At 38.2% G+C, this 22422-nt stretch overlaps 1 protein-coding gene across 5 annotated transcripts in view; it reads right to left on the reverse strand.

Annotated features, from left to right (window-relative positions):
• Positions 1-22422, reverse strand: part of ptprt (protein tyrosine phosphatase receptor type T) — a 331722-nt gene that overhangs the window by 23500 nt on the left and 285800 nt on the right. For all 5 annotated transcript variants that reach the window (XM_085407122.1, XM_085407121.1, XM_085407120.1 and 2 more), the window contains 4 exons: positions 3676-3752; positions 2194-2230; positions 1660-1757; positions 1255-1371 (listed from right to left, as the gene is read on the reverse strand). In XM_085407122.1, the coding sequence (XP_085263248.1) occupies positions 1255-1371; positions 1660-1757; positions 2194-2230; positions 3676-3752 (329 nt within the window). The remainder of the gene's footprint in view (positions 1-1254; positions 1372-1659; positions 1758-2193; positions 2231-3675; positions 3753-22422) is intronic.

The raw sequence follows: 22422 nt of genomic DNA on the forward strand, positions 1-22422 counted from the left end.
CTGAATTTTAAAGATGGAGAATTTGAATTAGCAAGTGTCTGATGTGTGTTTGTAAGTATTTATGCATACTGTCAAACGACAGGCGTTTAGAGATCAGCTTTCCTTTGAATTTTAACGCGCACGCACTCAGAGGTGGTATGGATTAATGGCTTGCTAAATGAGCTGACAGCAAACACTTCAAGACTTGTCTTTATAAGCTGATTTTGCACGACTGAGGGGGGAAGGAAATAGAGGATAGAGGAAAAATGACACTGAGGTATAAAAAGAAGAAAAACGAATGGAAAACACACAAGAGTAGTCAGGAACATGTATTATAATGTGTAATAACTGTAGAAGATAGGTACCTATTCTAAAAAATAAATAGTATTAAAATGGTAACAGACCTAAAGATCAACCTCTGTCCCTTGACTCCCAAGTAAAATATTTATATAAGCAAGATTTGAGTGTTGTAAATACTTTCTATACTCAAACAAGCAAAAAGAGGTAGAAAGTAAAATGGAGGAGAAAAGGAAAAACAATGGAACAGGCAAACAGAGACTGAGAATAAAAAAACAAGACTGAAAGTCGCTCGAAAGATAAAGGATTTTGGATCACAGCCTGTGTCTTGTTGTAATGTGCATTTCTGCAGTTTTTGCATTCAGTGTGCAGAGCCCTGGAGAACAACATCACAACAATGAAACTACATTCGTCGATCATCTATTCTCCTCTCAAATCCCTCCTGCCTGATTACAAGTGCCAAGATTATGCTTTCAAGATTCCTCTTAAACAGTGAGAAGCAAACAAGTAACAGAGCTCACTCGCCATAAATCCCCAATCACATATTGGCTGTAATGGTAATCTAGGTCTGGGCTTTACAAAATATGGAAGCAATACAAGCTACGATAGGGTGTAAATACGCTGCTAGAGAGCATGAGTGGGTTCAAATCCCATCACAGGCCTTGTGGGGCAAAGAAAATTGGTGTGACATCATGACTCAATGTTAAAATGCAGGATAAATACTATGACAAAGACATCAACAGCTTTTGCCTTTTTCAGAGCAGGAAAGTTAAATCTTCATATTTCCAATTAAAGCTGCTGGTAGAACTGGTATTTGAAGTCCTGAATGTGGAATAATTCTCACTTTTTTTAACAACTATTGTTTTCATTTTCACTACATTCTCAGTGGAATTGACCATGGCATACTTGATTCCTGAATTATAGAATAAAGAATTAAAAATATACTCTTGCCATTAAATATAAAGTTTACTTGTTTACCTTTTGAACAGTGAACGTCCGTATGACATATTCCGCCAGTGGTTCAGTCTCTATGAGGGTCACCTTGATGTCTCCGTACACCTCTGTCTCATCAGGCCAGTAACGAACACACTTCACCTGGAAAAGATCGTTTTTATTGTCATTGTGTTTTAAAATATGCCTTACGTGGTGTTGATTATCTCCCCATGAGCATCAAGAGGCAGAGATGATACTGATTAGAATTTACTAGACGGCATCGCAAAGTAATTCAGTAGTGTGACTGGAGGAAAACTAAAGCTCCAGGTAAAACAACAGCACATATAACTAGATCATACATATATACATATAGACACACACAGAGATATACATATACTTTATTTACTTCTAATACACACATTTTTGGAGCTGCTTGGATGATAAACTCACCCTTCCCACTTCCACAAGGTTTGTAACCATGACGATAGAGGCCGAATTCTCCTGCCACACCATTCTCCAGAAATCCCTCACCGTCTCTTGCATGGGCCCTGACAGACAAACACACAAACACACACAGTGTAAACATTTTGATACACATAAACAAGCATACAGACATAGGTGTGTAAATAAGCATATGTTCATTCCAATGCCACGTAAAAATGTCAGCACTGGTAGTACAGACTTGCACAAACACACCCATACAGACACACACATGTATTTGAACACCATCAATCCCAGATAGTAGTTTGGGGGTTTGAGGTAATGGGGTCTTAAATTTGTCAGGGGGGTTTTATACGGCAGTTTAGATTTAGGAGGTTGTGGTAATAGCCTTCCAGTCCGAGAGGACGACATTTACCAGGTGGGTCCTACACGCATACACACACACGCACACAAATAGCATCACATGCACACATTCGTATCTACACAAATGTGGAAGCACGCATTAGTGCTTCTCACACACACTTATCACGTCAGTTTAATTACCTTGTGTGGCGATGTAATGTCTGGGTCTATGGTACCCCTGCGAGACAGAAAAAAGGAAGCAATAAAAAAATATGTATCGCCACACTTTTGTCATATCCATTTTTCTCTTTATATTCTTTATTTTTCCTATCCAACATCTAAATTTCCTCTATTTTTAGCACATTGTTTTTCAAGAATTCTCATTCCTACTCACTATTTTTTCCAGGGAATCAGTCTTCACCCATCTCCCGCTATTTCGGCTGTTTTCCTTTTCACTCCCCAAAGTTAGATAAAGTGTTACATTTTGCATTTTTAACCAAAATATACTAAAACATTCCTGCCCTATTCTTTCATTCAGTTTTTCCCAATTGTGTTGCCTTTTCTTCACTTCATTTGTCCTCGTTGTTAGTCATCTTCTCATTCATTCATCATCTCTCACTCTCCTTCTCTGTCTTGTCTTCACGTTCAGTTTTTTCCATGTTTTATCCTTCATTTTTTCCCAGTCACTAAATTTTCCCTCTGTTGGATAAAAAGACACCGGTCTCCAACCAGCGATTATTTCTCTCTCTTGTCCCATCACGATTCCCTATAAGATGGATAACCTTGTTGAGATAAAAGCATTTATCTTTTTCACTTTGCCATTAGAATCACTTTGTGAGCATGACGTTATCTTCACGGGGGGATGTGTTTTACTTTTTCAATTCTTTTCTTTTCTTCTTAAGAAACAATCTAGTCTGTGAGACTGATTTTGTACCAGATTTATTAAGACTACCATTACAACAGTAAGCTGTGAGCAGGAGATTAAATCAATAAGTGAAGCACAATACCTGCAGGGGAGAGAGGAAGGGAGTAAAAACGAACGATGGATGGATGGATAAGGAAAGGTAATAAGAGGGACACACAGTGGGAGGTGATGGAATGACTGATGTAATTAAAGGAGGAAAGGGTAAACAAGGAGGGGGGTATGTTTTCCCCCTTTTAATTTTTTTTATGTGCCCGTTGGTGAAGGAATGGAGTTCAAAGGGGGGAAAAAAACAACACTGATGGTTTTATCTGCTGTGGTAACCTTAACTAAGGACCTGATTCACTGGTACAAATTTAAAGCAATATTGTTTGTGTGCAGAGGCAGGTGTCTGCATCTGATTTGAAACTGAGAATATGACATCATCCATACTATTGACTGACTGACTGACATCCATACTATTTGATATTCAGGGCATCCATGCAGAAAGAGACTATTACAACCTGTGAGGACATGTCAGTGAAACTCACATAAAATAATAACTATTTGTGAGGCAAAGGGTGTGCTTTCCAAGTTAGACGTCTCTCAAGTTTCAACCAAGTGATGTAAGCAGCTACCAACAGGAGCAAATACTACAGTTGGCATATGATGAAGTTGTAAATACAGTAGAGGGTTTCCTACACAAGACTCATTGTTTGGATCATCACTACAGTGTATGTGTGCATGTGTGTGTGTTCGAGTGTAGTTGTGTAAACACTCACGTCAATATAATTGGCATTGATGTAGTCAGAGTGGGGGTCTCCATCCAGCAACTGCAGTCGGACTCTGGTGTGATCGTCTGTGGGATCAGATAGCACAAAAATACAACAGGCCTAAAGTTACATTTACCCACAGATCGGAAAAACTAACTGACTGGAGGGGGAACTAGCTAACCAGGCCCAAGGTTATGAGTCCAAACAACAAATGTAAGTGCACTTTTCCTGCTGCTGTTGCCTGTTCTTTGTAATTGTTGATGGATCAAGTCCTGTCTCCTGTTAATAGTCAGCATTGGCATCTTTTACCTGAGTAGATAACCTTTAGTTAATCTTGACTAAGCAAGATAGTTAAAGTTAAAAAGTTAAATTGTGTCACCCAGAAACACCAAACATCCTCAGTTCCCTTGGTATAGTTTTATTTCGACACTTCATTTCAAATGTTTTTTTCCCCCACTTTAGTTCATTTGGTCTCAGAGCAGTTCCATTCAGATGATCTGAATGGGTATGACAGAAGCAAACACATAAAAGTATTAAAGTAACATTTTGTGCATAACTCCCCAGTGCAGATTTATGACAAATATCATTTGCATAAGTCAGGATGATGGGACAAATTCTGTTTCCATTACTTGCTGCCTCTGTCAGCAAATGCTATTGCATTTACTACCAAATGACAAGCAACACAGATTTGTTTGTCTCACAGGCTTTTTCGGGTACTATGCAATGATTCCTTTTAGCTGTAAAAGCTGTTGAACAAATTGTTCAAATGAAATGTCTACTGTACCATTTGCAAACAGTGACATGTGATCACCGAATGAGAAAAAAAGATGGCTTTGGACTTCTCTTCTGCTTTGAAATAGTTGCTGGAATAGCAAAATCAAGAGAAATTGTGGACATAATCCAAAGCTAATAGTTCAAAGTGCAAGCAGCAACAGTACTTCTTCATAGTAATATGACCCAGTAGGCACCATTTGTCAATAAAAGCCGCAATCCGTCCTCTTTTTCTATAACCGCTTGGATTTTATCCACGACTGTCTGAAGATCGCTAATGGTAACAGTGGGATCCAGAGTCATTTCTTTGGCAATTTCTCACATGTAATGTGTGTAAGATACATCTTTGTTGCTCTCGCTGGGATGCATCTCCAGTGATGTTTCTGAAGTCATGAGATGTTTTGGGTTTTTCAACATCAGACGCCCTCGCACAGATCAATTTCCAACTTTCATCCCATCAGCAGCCACCCATGGATTAGTCCATGGGTGGCTGCTGATAGGACATTTTTATTTCCAATTCCTTACTATTAGCGTATCTGTTTTTGTGTCCCATGAGACTTATATCTCCTCTTCTCTCTCAGTCACGGTTGTTAGAATGGAACTTTGTTCTTCCTGCTTCTTTAGCATGTCAGCATCTCCTGTTTTCTGCAGGTATGTCCATTTTTTTGGACAATGACAGTAAGTGTCCAGAGATGGCACAGTTTTAAAAAGAGTTAAAATAAATCCAGGTAGAGAAGTATCACATATTCAAATAGCACAAGCACATATACAAACACAAGTTGTTACATCTCAAGGAGTTTATGAAGTTGAACACACCAGACCTATAAGTCCCAAAAACCTAATAATAATAAATAAAATTATAAATAAATAAATTGATAATCACAAGACTATTTTTACAATCTATAAGAATTTTAATATATCTTTGAATCTCAGATTATCTGTAATAATCATAACAGCAGAACCTCTCACCTCACTCACTGTTCACCCTCATTATCCATGTCACCATGATGAATTTTTTTTTCTTTTTCTTTTTGAGTGTCAATTATTTTGTTCTTGGCTGTATAATAGCTATCTATAGCATTGGGACACATATGAGTTATTAAGTGTAATGGGAGGCAGTGATTTTTTTTTCTTTTTAACCCTCCTCTTGTGTTAGGGTCGGCACCGACCCATTTTAAATTTCAAATGCATAAAAAAATCACATACATTTGTTTATTGTATCAAGGCTTTTTGACTTTGTCAGGAACCTCTATTTCTACAAAATAAAACAAAAAAAAATATTTTCACTAAATTATAAAATGCCCTAGTTGAAATTATGACATTTGTGTTGTTAGGGTCGGTTTCGACCCAGGTATAATATTATGAGTATAAAGCAATAATTAAAGCCAAAACTGAAATCATAAGTGCACTGTCAGCTAAAACGCTTACAGCAAGCGACTCTCCTAATCATATGAGCTTTAGGGGATTCTTATTTTGGATGTTTTTTGCAGTATACCTACACAAAAACAAAACAAAATAAACACGGGCATGTGAGGTGAATTCACTATTTGACTTCCAGAGTGCACATTTACAATTTGCAGCATACAAAAAATGAGAAGAAGATTCACAGTGAGCTAAGTTCAGGATCATACTTTTGGTGAAAATGAAGGAGAGGACACAGAGCAGCATAGTGATTCAGATGGGCAGGTTTCTACGGAGGAAGGCAATGTGGACTATCATCCAGAAGACACAGACACATCTGATCAGAGGTGGAGGTCGCTGGTGCTGAAGCTACTCCGGCTGAAAGATTCAAGTCCAAAAATGGTAAGATCTTTTGGAGCTCAGTACCTCATGATGTACATGGCAGGGCAGCTTCTGCAAATGTCATCAAAATGACCCCTGGAATCACAAGGTTTGCTCTGACCAAAGTCAGTGACATCAAGAGATGTTTTGAGATATTTATGCCATTGTCACTAGAAAGAATCATCATTACTATGATAAACCTTGAAGGGAAAAAAAGTCCATGGCGACATGATGAGGAATACCTGGATGGTTTCATTGGTGTTCTTCTTGCTGGAGTGTACAGATGCTGCAATGAGGCCACTGATCGTCTATGGGATGCATCGACAGGCAGAAACATTTTCTGGGCAACGATGTCACGTCACACATTTGATATCATTTTGATTCAAGAGTCCTCAGATTTGACAACAGAGAGACCAGACCGAGGTCTGACAAACTTGCTCCCATCAGGGATGTCTGGGAGAGATGGGTGCAGCTTCTTCCACTGATGTTCATCCCAGGGCCAGTGACAGTGGATGAACGTCTTGTCCACTTTTTGAGGAAAATGCCCCTTCCGGCAATATATACCCAGTAAGCCAGGGAAAAACGGCAGAAAAATCTAGGAAGCCTGTGATGCCAAAACCAGCTATGCCTGGAATGTACAGATTTTCACAGTCAAAGCTGTGAGTGGCACCCCTGAGAAGAAACAATGAAAATGTGTGGTCCTCCATATGACCACTGGACTGCAGGATCACAATATCAGCTGTGATATTTTATTTTATTTTTTACCAGATATGACCTCGGACAAGAACTTCACAAAGGAAACTGAGGTGAAGCTGTATCATTGGGAAGTGATAAAAAGCCCACAATTACCCACGGCTATAACCAAAACAAAGGAGGAGTGGACTTTTTCTTTTTTTCAGTTTATATTAAAGGTCTACTGCTGAAAAAAACAAACTTTTTTTGTCTTTTCTTGATGTAAATGTCTATGGGTCAGAATTGACCCGTAACACCATAGATGTCATTTTAGTTATTAATCTTAAAATGAAAAAAATCAATAAAACAGATTTATTTAAGAGATGTGTCCTATACCCCTCAGTAATACTCAGGTAACACAGAAAACTTTTATTTATTAATATGATTCTCTTGAGGTTAATTTTACAATTTATTTTTATTGAAATCGAGGGGTATAGTGACAAAAAAAGACCCAGAGGCCCACGCCAAAGGTATTAAAACCAACATTTTCATGGATAAGGAAGTCTAACAAGGTAACCAAGAGATGAGAAACAAATTGGATGATAACTTATTGTTTTTAGTATATTTTATAGCTGATTTAATTCACGGGTCAATAATAAGAGATGATAACAGAAAGCTAACACGAGAGGAAGGTTAAACTTAGTTGTAACATAGCAACAGCAGGTAATTGCAGATGATGGGGACAAATAAGAATGATTGCACTGCTTCTTGAAAGTTTTTAATTTTTTGAAAAAGAAAGAAAGAAAGCGAATACAGACTAAATGGAAAAGAGCAGGTCGGTAAATGTGAGATATTACAAAGAAAACAAGAAGACAAGAGCAGAAGAGAGGTAAAAATTATGTCACGTGTAGTTGGCAAGTATAAGATAAAGATAAATAACATAAGAGGCTAGGAGAAATGTGGAATGTTGTTACCTTTCAGTCTCTGAAATGGCATCTCATAAATATTTCTGTCATCCTGGTCATCATCCTAGTATAAAAGGACGCACATCTTTGGTTGTTGAGCAGCCTAGACCTCTGAACTGTGGTAGCAATTGAGAATGCTTGGGATGGAACAACGTAACAACGTAACAACTGAAACCATGAATTAAACTTCTAGTATTTCTGCAGGATTTATTTTTTACTCATTTTGAATTGAGTTGTTAATTCAAATTGTAAATTGTTAAACTGCTTCAGAAACAGAGCTTTTATGTTAGCAGATCTACTGTGTGGTTCATGACTCATGCATTCAATGGAAACCATTTTCTCTGGGTTTATAGAGTTGCATGGGAGCAATCATTATGTTAAAAAGGCGTTAACATTTTTTTTGTTTTGATGACTATCTTAGAATTGATGTGTGAATTCATTTCCATTCATAGCTGGCACAAAATGAGGCCTTCAGCGGAGTAAACATACTCAGAAGTAGGATAAAATTGCAGAGACCGTTAACTTTTTTTAACAAGCAAAATCATTTAGAACATACAGCATGTATTTGGATTTTCTATAATAAGGATGTTGCCAAGCAGCTGAACAATATCCTGGAAAGCATAAGAGTGTACTATTTATTTAGATGACGTTAAAGGTGATATGATTTTTTTTAACTACTTTTTATATTAAGAAGGTAACAAACACCATTTGTTGATAAAGACCATAAAATGGGTCCAAATCTTCAGTGAGAGCTAGGACATTTCTAGTGGTTCTGACAAAAGAAAAAAAAAAACAGGAAAATAAAGATCCGTACATTTTTCTTAAATTCCTATTCAATTACAATTCGAATGAGCCAAACCCATCTCTGATTCGGCAAGTGGCCAATCTATTGCAGGTCAAACAGAGAGAGACAAGTTCTCAGAAACACTGCTTAACATACGTGTCCATGTCCAGGTTTGAGCCTACACCATCAAAGTTTTTAATATTTCATTGTTTCATTAATCATTGCTGTAAATAATTCTCTACAGTCTCCAAAATGTAAAAAATATGCAGTCTGTATGCTGAATTTGAGAAAAACGTTAATATTTCAGCAACTAAAATGTGTCATAGCTCATATCTATCACCTAACACCTTATTTTGTTTATTTTGTCACAGAGTAGAATAGAAAATTTGACATCACATGGACAGTCATTTTATATAATTTTTACATGGAACAAAATCATTCGATAATTTTAATGGTGATTCAAGGTTCAAGTACCAAAAAAAAAAAAACCCATCACAAATGGCCCATTGCAGAATGGTCACACAGCCTATTAAGTATGTGATTCATACTTAATAGGCTTTATTATAAGGCTCAAATGTGCAGATGAGCTATGTTACTCCAAGCACATTTTTTTGGTAAAACATCTCTCAAAAATGGTGCTTTTAATAGCCAGACCATGGTGTAGATGTATTTAGCTCAAGTTCTTAGCTCTCAAATGGAATCAGTTGCTGGCCAACCTTTACATCTGTGATAAGCTGTTTATCTGTAAGCTTAGTGCAGTCTCAGTAATGTTCAGAAGCTGAAACTTTGGAGTTTAAACCTTTCATGTAGACTCTTGCAGACATTTGTTTCAGTGCAGAAGAGTAAAAATGAAAATAAATGTAAGTATAAAAGCAAAGACATCTTTGACTGTACATGCTTTTGCTGATTTGTTATTTATTTTGTATTTTTTTTCCAGAAATTAGGGAGAAGAATGTGGGCTCGGCGTACGTAAACATTGCTTTAGACTGAGCCTGTTCATTGATTATATTGTACATTAGACTGTGAAGTTTATATGTACTATTTAGCCTGTGCGTATAACATGTGGTGACTGAACAACATAAACTTAATAAACTAAGTGACATCTTGTGTAAACATCTACAAAATGCTGCACTCGGGGTTATCCCAGAATTCTGTTGCATCTCTTGGCCAAATTACAGAACCAAGGGTTTCACGATCACTTAATATGAAAAGACGACTGCATAGAAAGGTCATGACCGTCAGTAGGGATTACCCCAGGACTGCATTAAAACAGCCAGTGCAAGTATGACAAGCCTCAACTGCAGACTATTCATCCACACGGTCAGGTGAGTTAAAGCACAGAATACAGTACAAATTCTTAGAATAACAACATATAACACCTTGATTATCACTTTTAGGATCACCTTGAGGAGAATTATTTGTATAACTGCTATCAGAGTAATGTTGCAGCTCTGGCTGGGCAGCAACAATGATGGCAGCATGACGCCACTCTGCTGGTACAAGATTCTATCATCAGCTATCAGCGCAATCACACTCACGCTCTCAACTCTCTCACTCTCTCAGTCACTCAGTCAAACACACACATGTGCACACACAAAAATACACAGCATGTAAAAACAAACACAACAGGAGGTAGTCTGCCAGCCGTCTGCTCGTTCCCTCTCTGTCTTTTTCTTCCTTCCCTTCTCCGTCTTTTACTCCGTTTCTCATCTGCCTCTTCAATTTCTATTCCTTTTCTCTGCTAATCCTGTCCATTTCTGTCTACCTCCTCCTCTCCTCACTTCTCCCCCTCCATGGTCTTCTTTCAGCTACCTGTCTCTCCTCCCCCCCCCCTCTCATTCCCCATGCCATCTTGCTGCTTCAGGCAGCAGTAATTGTCGAATTTCCCAGAGGAACCCACCCGAGGGATTAATAAAGTTCTATCTTATCTTATCTTATCTTATCTTAATTACGCAGGGCTAGTGTCAGAGGCTGTCATAACACAGAAGCCACTGATATGAGGCTGGAGGAAAGAAGGGAGGGGCCCTTCCCACTAGCCTGCACGGGGAGGGGAGCTTCTAATTGGGCTCAAATAGCAGGAGGTACTGGCTTGAAAACGCTACAGATGTGGACATGGGGCACAGGCTTGAAAAGGCTGATGGGGTGTGTATCATTGAGTGTATGAGTGAGTGAGTGGGAGAAAGAGAACTGTAGACATCTTTTTGTTAGTATGATATATACTGTGTGCGCATACATGCAGGAGCAACTGATTCTGAAAGCAAAAGAAAGTCTTTTGTTAGAACCAAGCCAACCTCAAATACACACTTCAATGATTACATTTGCAGGCACAGATATTACAGATATTTGTAGTTTTTTCTCTTTTCATTCACGTAAAAGGTTTGCACAATTATAAAACCCATCAACTAGGCGAAGGAAGTCATTTTCACCCAACAACAACACATTTTATTAGATGAAATGCCCTGTTTATAATTTAGGCTTCGCTTCTTTACCAAATCTACATTAATTTCTATTATGCTAGCATAATAACCAACTAGTGGCTAATTTGCTATTGTTCTCAAATAAGAATGCCTCTATCACATAGCGATACTTTTGTGGGTGAACTCCAGATTTTGTAAGCAATTGACACCTCTAAGGCAGCACTTCTAGCATCAGACCAGACTGTGCTTTTCTGAAGAAGGAGGTAAAAGTTTTCAGACAGAAGGATGATGGTGTTAATGTACACTACTAGAATGACAGAAGCTTTAGATGCGCAAAATAAAATAATGAAATTGTGAAAAATATGTGAACTTTAACTGTAAAATTAAAACCTCACGCTCAGGCAACTCAGGCAATAAGAACCTAATACTAAATCCAGTATTATACAAAGTCTTAACCCCAATATAAAAATGTGTAGTTGATCAAGTCTTTGTAACTTACATCCAGATATGGATGGAGACATAAAATATAGAGAAGATATGTGCACTCAGCCTCATGTTGGTGTCTGTAGCACTGGAGTAACAACAAAGCCATCAGACACTGTGGTGTCCAAGGGCAAAGTGTCACGAACCCATTACTCATTAATGAGCTCCACTCTTCTGCTGAGTCGCCCTATCTTCATAACCTTGCAACTCCCCCCTCTACTTTCCTCTCTTCTCATCTTCTCTCTACTCTCTGCTTTTAGTTTGGTTCCATTCTCTGTCTCATTTCTGTCTTCTATTTTCAAAATCTTGCCATTATTCCAGCAGCCACTGCCAAAGTTTTGTTGGGGAGGACTTGTTAACTTGAGGGGGTAAGGAAAAGGCCAAACAATATAGACTTCTTGTTTTTTTTATCTCTAGCAAATTTACCAGGGCAGGAGAGACCTGCAATTTGGAGACATCAGATGGTATGCACTGCACATGAGGGCTGTACACAAATAAAATGAGCAGGAGCCACCAGCCCTAATGACTGCTATTGTACCACAGCAAACACAAGCAGCTGTTTTTTGCTCTCTTCTATAAATCAAAGGTCAAGATGCATTTTTTTATTACTTACCACCAAAAGTAAGACCCATGAAATATACTGCAAATATCAGCAGGGGATAATCTATGAAGTCATTATTTTCCAGTTTCATGAATATATTGCCCTTTTATTGCTTTAAAAGGCCAGTGACCACCCTAAATTGTTCAGGCTTGATGAGGCAAAAAAAAATTATTCAGGTTATATAAGGCCACCCACCACTGAAAACAGTACCTCTGCTTTGCATGGTCTAACCTGGAGCACATTTGGAAACTAGAATAAACACGTATCAAGATCACACATCATCGCTTATGAAGATATTTTATTTAAACTTTCAAAGCTCTTTTGTGTTTTAAAACAGCAGCTCTCACAGATAACCCTGAGAACATTGCATTGTACAAAAGAATGGAACATTTGCTTCTGGTATTTGTATCCAATAAGTGAGTTTTTTATGTTTGTTTGTTTTTTACCTTCACTAACTCTGAAACAAGGCATCACACATAATTTGACCATGATATAATTTGGTTCAAAATTACAATTTAATTAAATGCCAATCAAAACGCACAATCTTGGACTGAATAGCTGTGTGATTAATTTGGGAAAATTAATTCAGTTAAAACAGATGAGACTCTTCTTTCTTGTGGGTTTGTTTTTGTTTTAAAGACAGGACAACATAGTAATTACTGAGTTATTCATATTGAACAAAACTTTATTCACCTCCGGCAGATATTACATTACGGTCATTTGAGCATATGAGTTAGTAAAAGCCTCTATACTGGCTCTTTAATATTCCAGTGTCTCTCCAGCTGCCTGAAGACAGCTAAAAAATATAAAAGATCTTGCTGTTTGAGAATAAAGAGCGTTACGCTTCAGTATGCCCATTAGGTTATATTTTTCAATGCTGGAGAGATAAAGTGGCACTATTACAGACAAGAAGCATGAAAGCATGGAAACTTATGCTACATTCCATAACCTCTTTATAAAAAATATCCCCTTTTCCCTTTGATTCTTCTACTTCCTGTAATTGCTTTACCTGTTTGACACTCAAATACTTAAAAGAGAATTAAAGAGAAGCCTTAAGATTATTTAGTGATATTACATTTTCATAAAAAGCAAATCAAACAAATGGTTTAAAACAAAGTCTAACACTTTAACACAACAAGTTACTTGTTAATTACACAGTTGAAAACAGGGAAACCTGTTAGGAATTATGTCCTCTTTAACATATTGAACTGAGAAAAATACAAACATGCTCACAGTAGCAAGTTGAAACTGCTGAACAAGATGTTTTACTCTTCTGTCCTCTCCTTCCTTCCCTTCCCTTTCCTCTCTTCTCTTCCTCCTGCTCTTTTCAGTAGCTACTAAGCAGGGATTGTGTCTGTCACAGATATACTTAATCAGTTAACTCCCTATGGAGCTCAACTCACTCACGGAATACACTCCGCTGTCAGACCGGCTCAAGGCATTAGGGAATTTAATAGCATGTGTGATTGAGTGTAAGTGTGTATATGGGTTAGAGAGAGACTGAGCAGCTTCTAAGTGTGTGAACATCCGTCTCCCCTTTCTTCCTTAAATGTTCTATGTTCTGGTAAATTGTTTTGGGATGTATCCTGACAGGTTTGTGCATGAGCATTTTGAAAAGCAAATTTCAATAGGCTTTTTTGTGCTTAAATTATGTATTTGTTCCACTGTCAGCAACTTATGCATGTGTGTACCTCAGCATGGATGGAAAAGTGTGTGAGTGTGTTGGGGGGTATTATAGTGTGTAATAGCCTATTAAGACCAGAGCTCCCTGCAGCTGATGTGTCAAACAACACAGAATGCTGTCGACTTACACAAATACACACAAACACAAGCCTTGAGATGCTGTTTCCAGCTGTTTGAAGGCTGTCAGGTGCAAAAAAGATAGAGGAGAGAACGATGGAGGAAGGAAAATCAGCTTTAAAGTTGGACATGGTTCAATAAAGAGTGATACAACAGATGATACGTCAGATGTGGAAGAAATATATCTTGCAACCATGTTGTCCATGGGAAACATAAAAATTGCACCAGTCAATAACGGTTTAGCTAGTTCAGTAAATAAGCTAGCAAGAAATCAAACACTGTATATTTTAATTTAGAGAATTTAGTATTTGGCAATTTCTTAAGTTCTGCATCTCTGCTATTAAAAATAAATAAATACATTTTAAAATTTAAGAACCATACCTGAAGATTTGATTCTCCAACTTCCCTTCAAGGCTGCTTTAAGATTGGCTGGTATGTTTAAACTGCTCCCTGAGAGTCATGTTTTCTGCAATGCATGCTGGATGTGTATACACACAAACACAGACAGACTCTTTTGCAAGTCTTCCTTCACTACATGCATGAATCTTCTCTGCGGTCGCCCTCTTTTCCTCATGCCTGGCATAGCTCTATGTCCAGTATATTCACGCTCTCTCCTCTGCATATACGCAAACAAGTCTCTCAAACATCATCTTGAAACCACTGAAACTGAATGGTGCCAATGATCCTGTTCATCCTGGTCACTCCCAATGAAAATCTTAACTTCTGCAACTTTTCCATCTCAAGCTCAGCCTACCATCTTTTTTGTAAGTGGCACCATCTCCAAGCCGTCCATCAGGTCTCACTACCATCTTCTAAACCTTCCCTTTTACTCTCATTGCTATCTTTCCATAACAAATCACCCCTGACACTCATTTCCACCCACTCCACCACCCCTGGCTCTTTTCATCACCTCTCTTTGTGTACTGTTCATCCCTTTGGACAATTGACCTAATTTAAACTCACCTTCACTACCTCTGCTCCTTGCATTTCCACCTTTCTCCTTCTCATTCCCACCCATTTATTCCGTGTTGCTTATACTTTCATTCCTCTTCTCTCCAATGCATACCTCCATCTTCTTCAGACTTCCACCTGCTCCTTACTCTTGTTATAGATTACAGTGTCATCTGCAAATATTGTCATCCACAGAGACTCCAGCCTGACCTCATCTGTCACCTTGCCCATCATCATGGCAAACAACAGGGGGATCTGATCAGAGCTGGTCCCTAATGTAATCCCATTCACACCTTAACCCATCTGTCATTCCGATCGATACCTGTAGTGCTTTCTCACTTTCTCAAGGCGTACTGCTGCTCACTAACTGTCACCTCTACCTACCTACAACTCTTTCTCATAGCTTCATGGTATGGCTAATCAACTACATCCCACCATAGTTACTGCAGCTCGGCACATGAGCCTTGTTCTTGAAAATTGCCACCAGTACACTTTTTTTCCATTCCTCAGGCATCCTCTCTCGAGTAAGAGATTGTGTTAAACAATCTGGTCAAAAAGCCAAATGCAGTCCCCCCCCCTAGACATCTCTATACCTCCACAGCAATGTCATCTGGATCAACCACCGTTCCAGTCTTCATTCTTTTCTCAACTTCTCTCACGTTCTCCCTACTAATGCACCGCACTCCCTGAATCACTAACTTTCCTCCATCTGTCCTCTCATATTTTCTTCATTCATCAGATGCTCAAAGTACTCCATCTTCTCAGCATGCTCCCTTCACTTGTTAGCACATTTCCATTTCTGTCCTTAATCACTCTTATCTAGTGCACATCTCTCTGCCTTGCCAACTTTACAAGTCTGTTTCTCCTTCCTTGATATCTAGCCTTACAAAACACTGTAAGTCTTTTCCTTTGTGACCTCTCTCTTTGCTGAAAGCCTAGTTTCCATTTACTCAGACTACTTTTTTAATCTCCCCGACTATCCCGCGTTTTCTTTTCTAACATGTTCTTTTGAATACTTTCCTATATGGCCTCATTCCAACACCAAGTCTCTTCTCCTCTTCCCTCTGGCCAGATGATAACCAAACTTTTACTCAGCAGTACAGCTGTACTTTCCCAGTCATCTGGTAACTAACTCTTCCCTACCACCCACAGCCTGTCTCAACTCCTCCCTGAATCACCCCTTTTCACCCAATGTTGTTCCTTCCTCTTCTGGTAGTAGCTTTGGCACTAATCAACAGCTACATAAGGCTTGTCAGCAGATTGAAACATGCCTGGTAGATGGCTCCACTGATTTTGGGCTTAATAAAAGCAGGTGGACCAACTGCCACCAACACCAGCACATGACATGGCACCCCAAATCAGCACAAAATGTAAAACTGTAACCTCACAGTAGATTTCAAACACCTTGGATTCTATGCCACTCCACTCATGCTCCAAACTCTAGGACATTGATTTCAAAAGAAAAAAAGAAATGCAAATTTTACCTTAATCTGAAAAGAGGACTTTGGACAACTGAATATTTCATTTTCTCCTTTGCCCAGGAAAGACACTTCTGATGTAGTCTCTGGTTCAGGTGTGACTTGATATTAGGAATGCAGTAGTTGTAGATTAATCCCTGAAGACATCAGTGTATCGTGGCTCTTGATGCACTGACACCAGCCTCTGTCCAATCCTTGTTTGATTCTCTCAAGTTCTTTAAAAAAAACAACTTTTCCTATAAACCTCTCAAGGCAGTGATCATCCCTGATGCTTGTACAGTTTTTCCTGCCACACTTTTCCATTCCAGTTCCAGTTCATTCCAGTTTAATATGCTTTGATACAACACTCACGCCACCCATTTAAACAATGACCCTCTGTGGAGGGTGCCAATGATCATCATCTGAACAGCTGTCAAGTCAGCAGTCTTCCCCATGATTATGGTTATGTGTGCTGAAGGAAACCAAGAGATAAATGGTATTTACAATTTTTGCTTAGCAAATTTACTAAAACCTGAAATGAAATATTTGATAATTTGTGGAACTGTTTTTATGATTTTCTATACACCATAAACGATCAACAATAAAGGTTTGAAATATTTCACTTTACAAGTAGTAAATATAGAAAATATGAAAGTTTACCAAGTTTAACAATTTTGTGAGATGCACTTGTATGGCTGTCTAGACAGCAGCACATCTCATTAAATCTGATTCATTCATCAACAATCAATTATCACACACTGTCAATGATCACAGCTCATCGTTGTTAGCTATCAACGAGTATCAAACTGCCAACCCCCTGACGTTTTGGAATGATGAAATATAATCACTCATAATCCTCCACCTTCTAATTAAAAATACAATCATTGGTGAAACCATTACTTCAGCATCTCTTTCCACTACCTGATGATTTTGGGGGATAAACAGCAATCATTAAAAATCGGCATCACATTTCTACATGTTTTGTGATTACCATGTCATTCTTACCCCCCACTGTGTCTGAAGAGGAACAATGATTAATAGCAATCATCTTCAACAGTGTCAATAATACTGCCGCTGGCATTAAAAATCAGACTAATTAGTGTGAATGCTTGAAAAGCATTCACAGTATTGTTCTTCTAATCTTTATTATTCCATTTTATTATTATCTATTCCGTACGTTTTTTGAAAGCCTACTCCTTCAAAACCGTTCAACTTAGAAAAACCATTCAAACACCATTAGATTCCTATTCTTTTGGACATGATTGCTTGTATTTTTCTCATTTTTAACATTTATATTTTTAATTTTATTCAACTTTATTCAACAAAAATTTCCCATGTATTTCAATGGGGAGACCCTTCAAATTCTCATTCAACTTACTCATTTTTAAACTCTTACTACTTCAACATACGTTCACATAGAGCCACCATTCAAACTTTAAAACGAAGACAAGACATTCAACTATTCAACTTGTATTTATCTTTTCAATATCTATTATACTTTTTCTTCAGTTCCAGTTTAAGTTTCATGATGTTTTTTCACCCGTTTCAGAGTTTATAATGGGTGTGTATGGGACGGAATGTTGGGGCTAGAGTGAGGCAGCTCAACTGCTAGAGTGAGAGGAGCAAAAAAAATAATCTTAAAATCTTTTTTAAAACTGCTGCTGTGTCCGCAGCGTTTGCTCTACAGGTATGATTTTACCCTCAAAACGTAGCCATGGCTGTCCTCTTTCATCCAATGTGTTTACTATTGTACTAGATGTTATGGTTCTTTCATAAATGTCACCAATGCACAGCCTCCTCCCTCCAACTCTTCCATAGACTCTAATGTTAAAATGGCTCAGAAGGTTCGTTTGAAAATCAGAAGAGCATGGTGTCTTTCCACTGTCACCACGTCCATATAATAAACTCCACAGACATGAAAACTGAGAATTTGGTAGACTAGACATTGCTGTCGCTCACAGTGAAAGAATTTTGTCAATACAACTTTTACTTTTCATTTGGGAACGATTTGTTTCGGCCTGACTTTTCTGTTCATTTTAAGCAGCAAAAGTGAGGTGCATGTCTGTGTCCGTGTGTATGGAGCCATTGGGTGCGGTCACTATAGCAACCAGGCTCACACCTGCCTGCTTAACGAGCTCTCTCTGCCACTCTGCCAAGATTCATCTTAAACACTTCTCTTTCAACTGCTGCTGTGTCCACAGTGTTAAAGCCATCATTTTACCCTCAAAACGTCGCCATCGTTGTTCTTTTTCCAACATCTTGTCTTTCAAAGCTCAGAGATGTAAACTTTTTAAACTGTGTGGGTCCAAGTGGAGGGATCACATTTTAGTCATTCAGTGATTCAAAGAATATGACCTTTTAATATTCTTTCAGATGTTTTCTGACTCTAAATGTTCTTTTCTCATTTCTTAGGTTTTTCTAATTTACAATTAAAACATTTTCAGCTTTTTTCCAACTTCTTCTTCTGTGTAACCTTCAGCTTTTAGCAGTTCAGCACTTTTGTTTTCAGGTTAAATTTGGTTTTTTTTTTAAATCTCATTCAATATTTTTAACTCAAAATTCAGCAATTAATTCATTTCAGTGCATACATTCAGATTCAAGCATTCACACTGCAGTTTCTTCAGAAAATGCACTTTCTAGTTATTAACGTTATTTGTGCGCATCCCTCCTGGTGGGAGTTGCAAACCATTTCATTCTTTGGTAGCTCTGGGATAAGCTGAAGCTGGTTTTAAGTAGCACATTAACACCAGTGGTTAACACTGGCTACTGTAAAGAACTTTGTAAAGGACCGCACTCGTGGCTCAAAGAGTTGACAGTTCGTCTTGTAACCGGAAGGTTGCCGTTCGAGCCCCGGCTCGGACAGTCTCGGTCGTTGTGTCCTTGGGCAAGACACTTCACCTGCCGCCTACTGGTGTTGGCCAGAGGGGCCGATGGCGCGATATGGCAGCCTCGCTTCTGTCAGTCTGCCCCAGGGCAGCTGTGGCTACAACTGTAGCTGCCTCCACCAGTGTGTGAATGTGAGAGTGAATGAATAGTGGAATTGTAAAGTGCTTTGAGGGCCCCGAAAAGCGCTATATAAATGCAATCCATTATTGTTATTATTAGTGAATTTATTTAAAGTTGTTTAGGTCTATTCCATCATATATTCTAACATCTGTTTCTAAATATGACTTTTTTAAAAACATCACAGGTTACTTTTGAAATAAGAATGCTCATCGTGAGAAAAGAAAGAGTTTCTGAAAAACACAAATCTTACTGTACGTCTGTGGGTGGAATAATACTGCAGCAGTACTGCACTGCTACAAGCAATCAAGCACAAACCAGACTGCTGTGATCTGTACAAACCTGAGTAATATATATGTGTGCGTGCATGCGTGTGCGTGTGTATAGACTGCAGGTGTGGGACTCTCTCTCATTTGTTCAGAGCGTGTGTTTATTTGTATAACTGTGTGTGTGTGTGAGTATTTGTGACAGCTTGGAGGATGCTAATATTTGTTGTGGTTCTTTGGTCAAACACTTCAGAGGAGTTGTTGGCGTTCTGAGTTCAGAGCAGCTCAACAGACGTGTTGCGAATCTGAGCCAGAGAGGATAGGAAGAGGGGAGAAACACTGTGTACAGCTGCATATAAAACTAACACGCACACAGTCACTCTCTCTCACACACATACACAGTTGTGCTTGTTTTTAAAACCTTCTTTGCCTGTTCACTTTGTTTTTTTCTCCGCGCAGAACCCCGTACACACAATGCCCTTATCTTCTCTTGCATTCATTTTCCCTTTCATACACACACACACTTACGTCACCTCTGCTGTAATGAGAAGCAACATGATGCAGGAGGGGATCCTGATTATGCCAGTGATGCTTGGAGGTGTAAAACCAGGTGAAGGGTGTCTGTGCATAGTAACAGTGTCTTGGAAAAGACTACCAGCCTGTGAAATGATTCTTATTCACCTTACGGACAATACATTAGTGAACAGAAGGAGTCAGAAAGAGATTCAAAAGACAAGAACAAGAAGTAGTGAGGTTAGGTTAAACGAAATGAAAGAAAATGTGAGAAAGGCTGAGGTAGGATAGAATGACTGATGCAACACGAATAGATTAAGTTTAGACAAGTAGTTAGCGACAGAGGGGAGAATCAGTTACATTTCAGAAAGAAAGAGAAGACAGGAAGAGGGGGAAAAAAAGACCAAAATGTGGGGAAAAAAATAGAAAAAGGAAGTCGGATGAAGGAAGATAAAAGGAAAAGCAAGAAAAGAAAATGACAGACTATGGAGTGGCACATTCTCACTTTGGCAATTTAAAATTTTTAAGCATTTTGTCTACAGTGAGGAAACAGTCACAAAGCTTTTAGATGTAACTTGAGTCAGTTTTCAAAGTTAAGGAGCTAAACTGTGCCTTTTTGTCTTTTTCACAATAAACATAAAATGGAAATAATGAGATTCAGGAAAAAAACATGAATGTAGTTGAGAAGAGAAAGAACTGGGAAAATAAAGTTTCCTGGTACAAAAAAAATGAGACAGATACAACACATAAATCTGCTTCCAACAGAACACATATCACTAATGAGTTACCTAAAAAATGTTTTATTTTCAGCAATCCTCTTGGGGAAAACGAAGTGCAGAAGGAGCTGAACAAAGAGAGTATAGATGTGTGTGTACGTCTATATTTGTATATTACAAACTGTTAGAGAGTTCTTACTCAGTATTACACACTGAGTAAACTCTCTATAAAGTTAAATGACTTATTACAGCAACAGGTTTTTGTTTTATTCAGTTTTGTTTTTTGCGTCAAACTGGTTTTCGTTTTTGAGGTTTATAATACAGAATTCCCAGTGATGCAAAAAGCAATATGAAGAAATCAATAAGCAAATCAATGATCATTGATGTGTAGGTTAAACAGATGGTTTCTGAAATATATTAAAGAAACACCACACTGACTTCTGACTTCGTTATTAATTCGATGCAGTTGGTGAGAAAATACATTTTCTCAGCAGTCAGGTAAAATACTGAGAGGCTGTCTTGCAAAATATAAACTGAATCCACAGATACCTGACTCTATATTTCTCTGAGTTTATAGCAATGGTGGCATTTCTAATGCTCGAACTCAACTCTTGTGGAAACACCAATACATTTCCCTCCTGGGACTGTCTAACTTAACTAATCAGTTTAATATACAACACTATTTATTTTTTTTTGTCAGGCAGTGAGATTAATTTTAAATTATGAAGCAGTGTGAAAACCTAGACAGACCAAGATTTATAAACAGTAACATTTGTAGCAAAATCAATTCATTAAAATGTACTAAAATTACCTTTAAATGTAATCCAGGGAATACACAAGCACAAACTGCCTGGCAAAATGCCATACAGAGGAGAAATAAACACTCCAAATATGATGCAGGAGTGTGCATGAAGACTAATAATAGCAGTCAAAAGGAAATCTATCATGGCCTTTGCCGTACAACAGACTTGAGAATGCATCACCTCCTGCTTTCCTTTTTTTTCTCTTAGAGAACACAAAGACCTCAAAACAAAGGAAGGATGCTCAATGATATTATGCATTCCTTAGACTCTTACCATAAGCTCCACTATCACAGCTAAATGCCTAATCCTAACTGTAAACTAACCTTAACCCTAAAACCACATTCTGATCATCAAATAGCCTCTAAAGGTTTGTCTGAAAGTTACAAAAAGCTTAAAAAAATATAACTCTTTATTTTAAGGTCTGTTAATGAAGCTGTGCAAGGCTGCACTGCATAATGCACTAGTACACACAACTCCTTTTTGCACATATGCATTTTAGTTTAAAGAAAGGCCTCTGTTGAATTATGAATGACCATATGGGTAGAACTGAGAGCTAAGAGGGAAAAGAAAGGAAAAAGAAGCAAAGCGGAGGAGAAGGATGCAAAGGAGGGAGGAGGAAATAGAAGCAGACAGATGCCTATAATGAGGAAACACTACTGCGCCTTGCCTCAACCCATAAACTGTCAATGTTGATCAGAGAGGGTGAACAGATTGGATAGAATCACGGAAAAAGAGAGGAAGAAAGGAAAGGTGAAAAAAGATGAAATGAGAA

The sequence above is a fragment of the Rhamphochromis longiceps genome, linkage group LG5 (assembly GCF_057381845.1).
Source record: "Rhamphochromis longiceps isolate RC_006_pf linkage group LG5, R_longiceps_female_GT1.1, whole genome shotgun sequence".
NCBI classification, from domain to species: Eukaryota; Metazoa; Chordata; class Actinopteri; order Cichliformes; family Cichlidae; genus Rhamphochromis; species Rhamphochromis longiceps.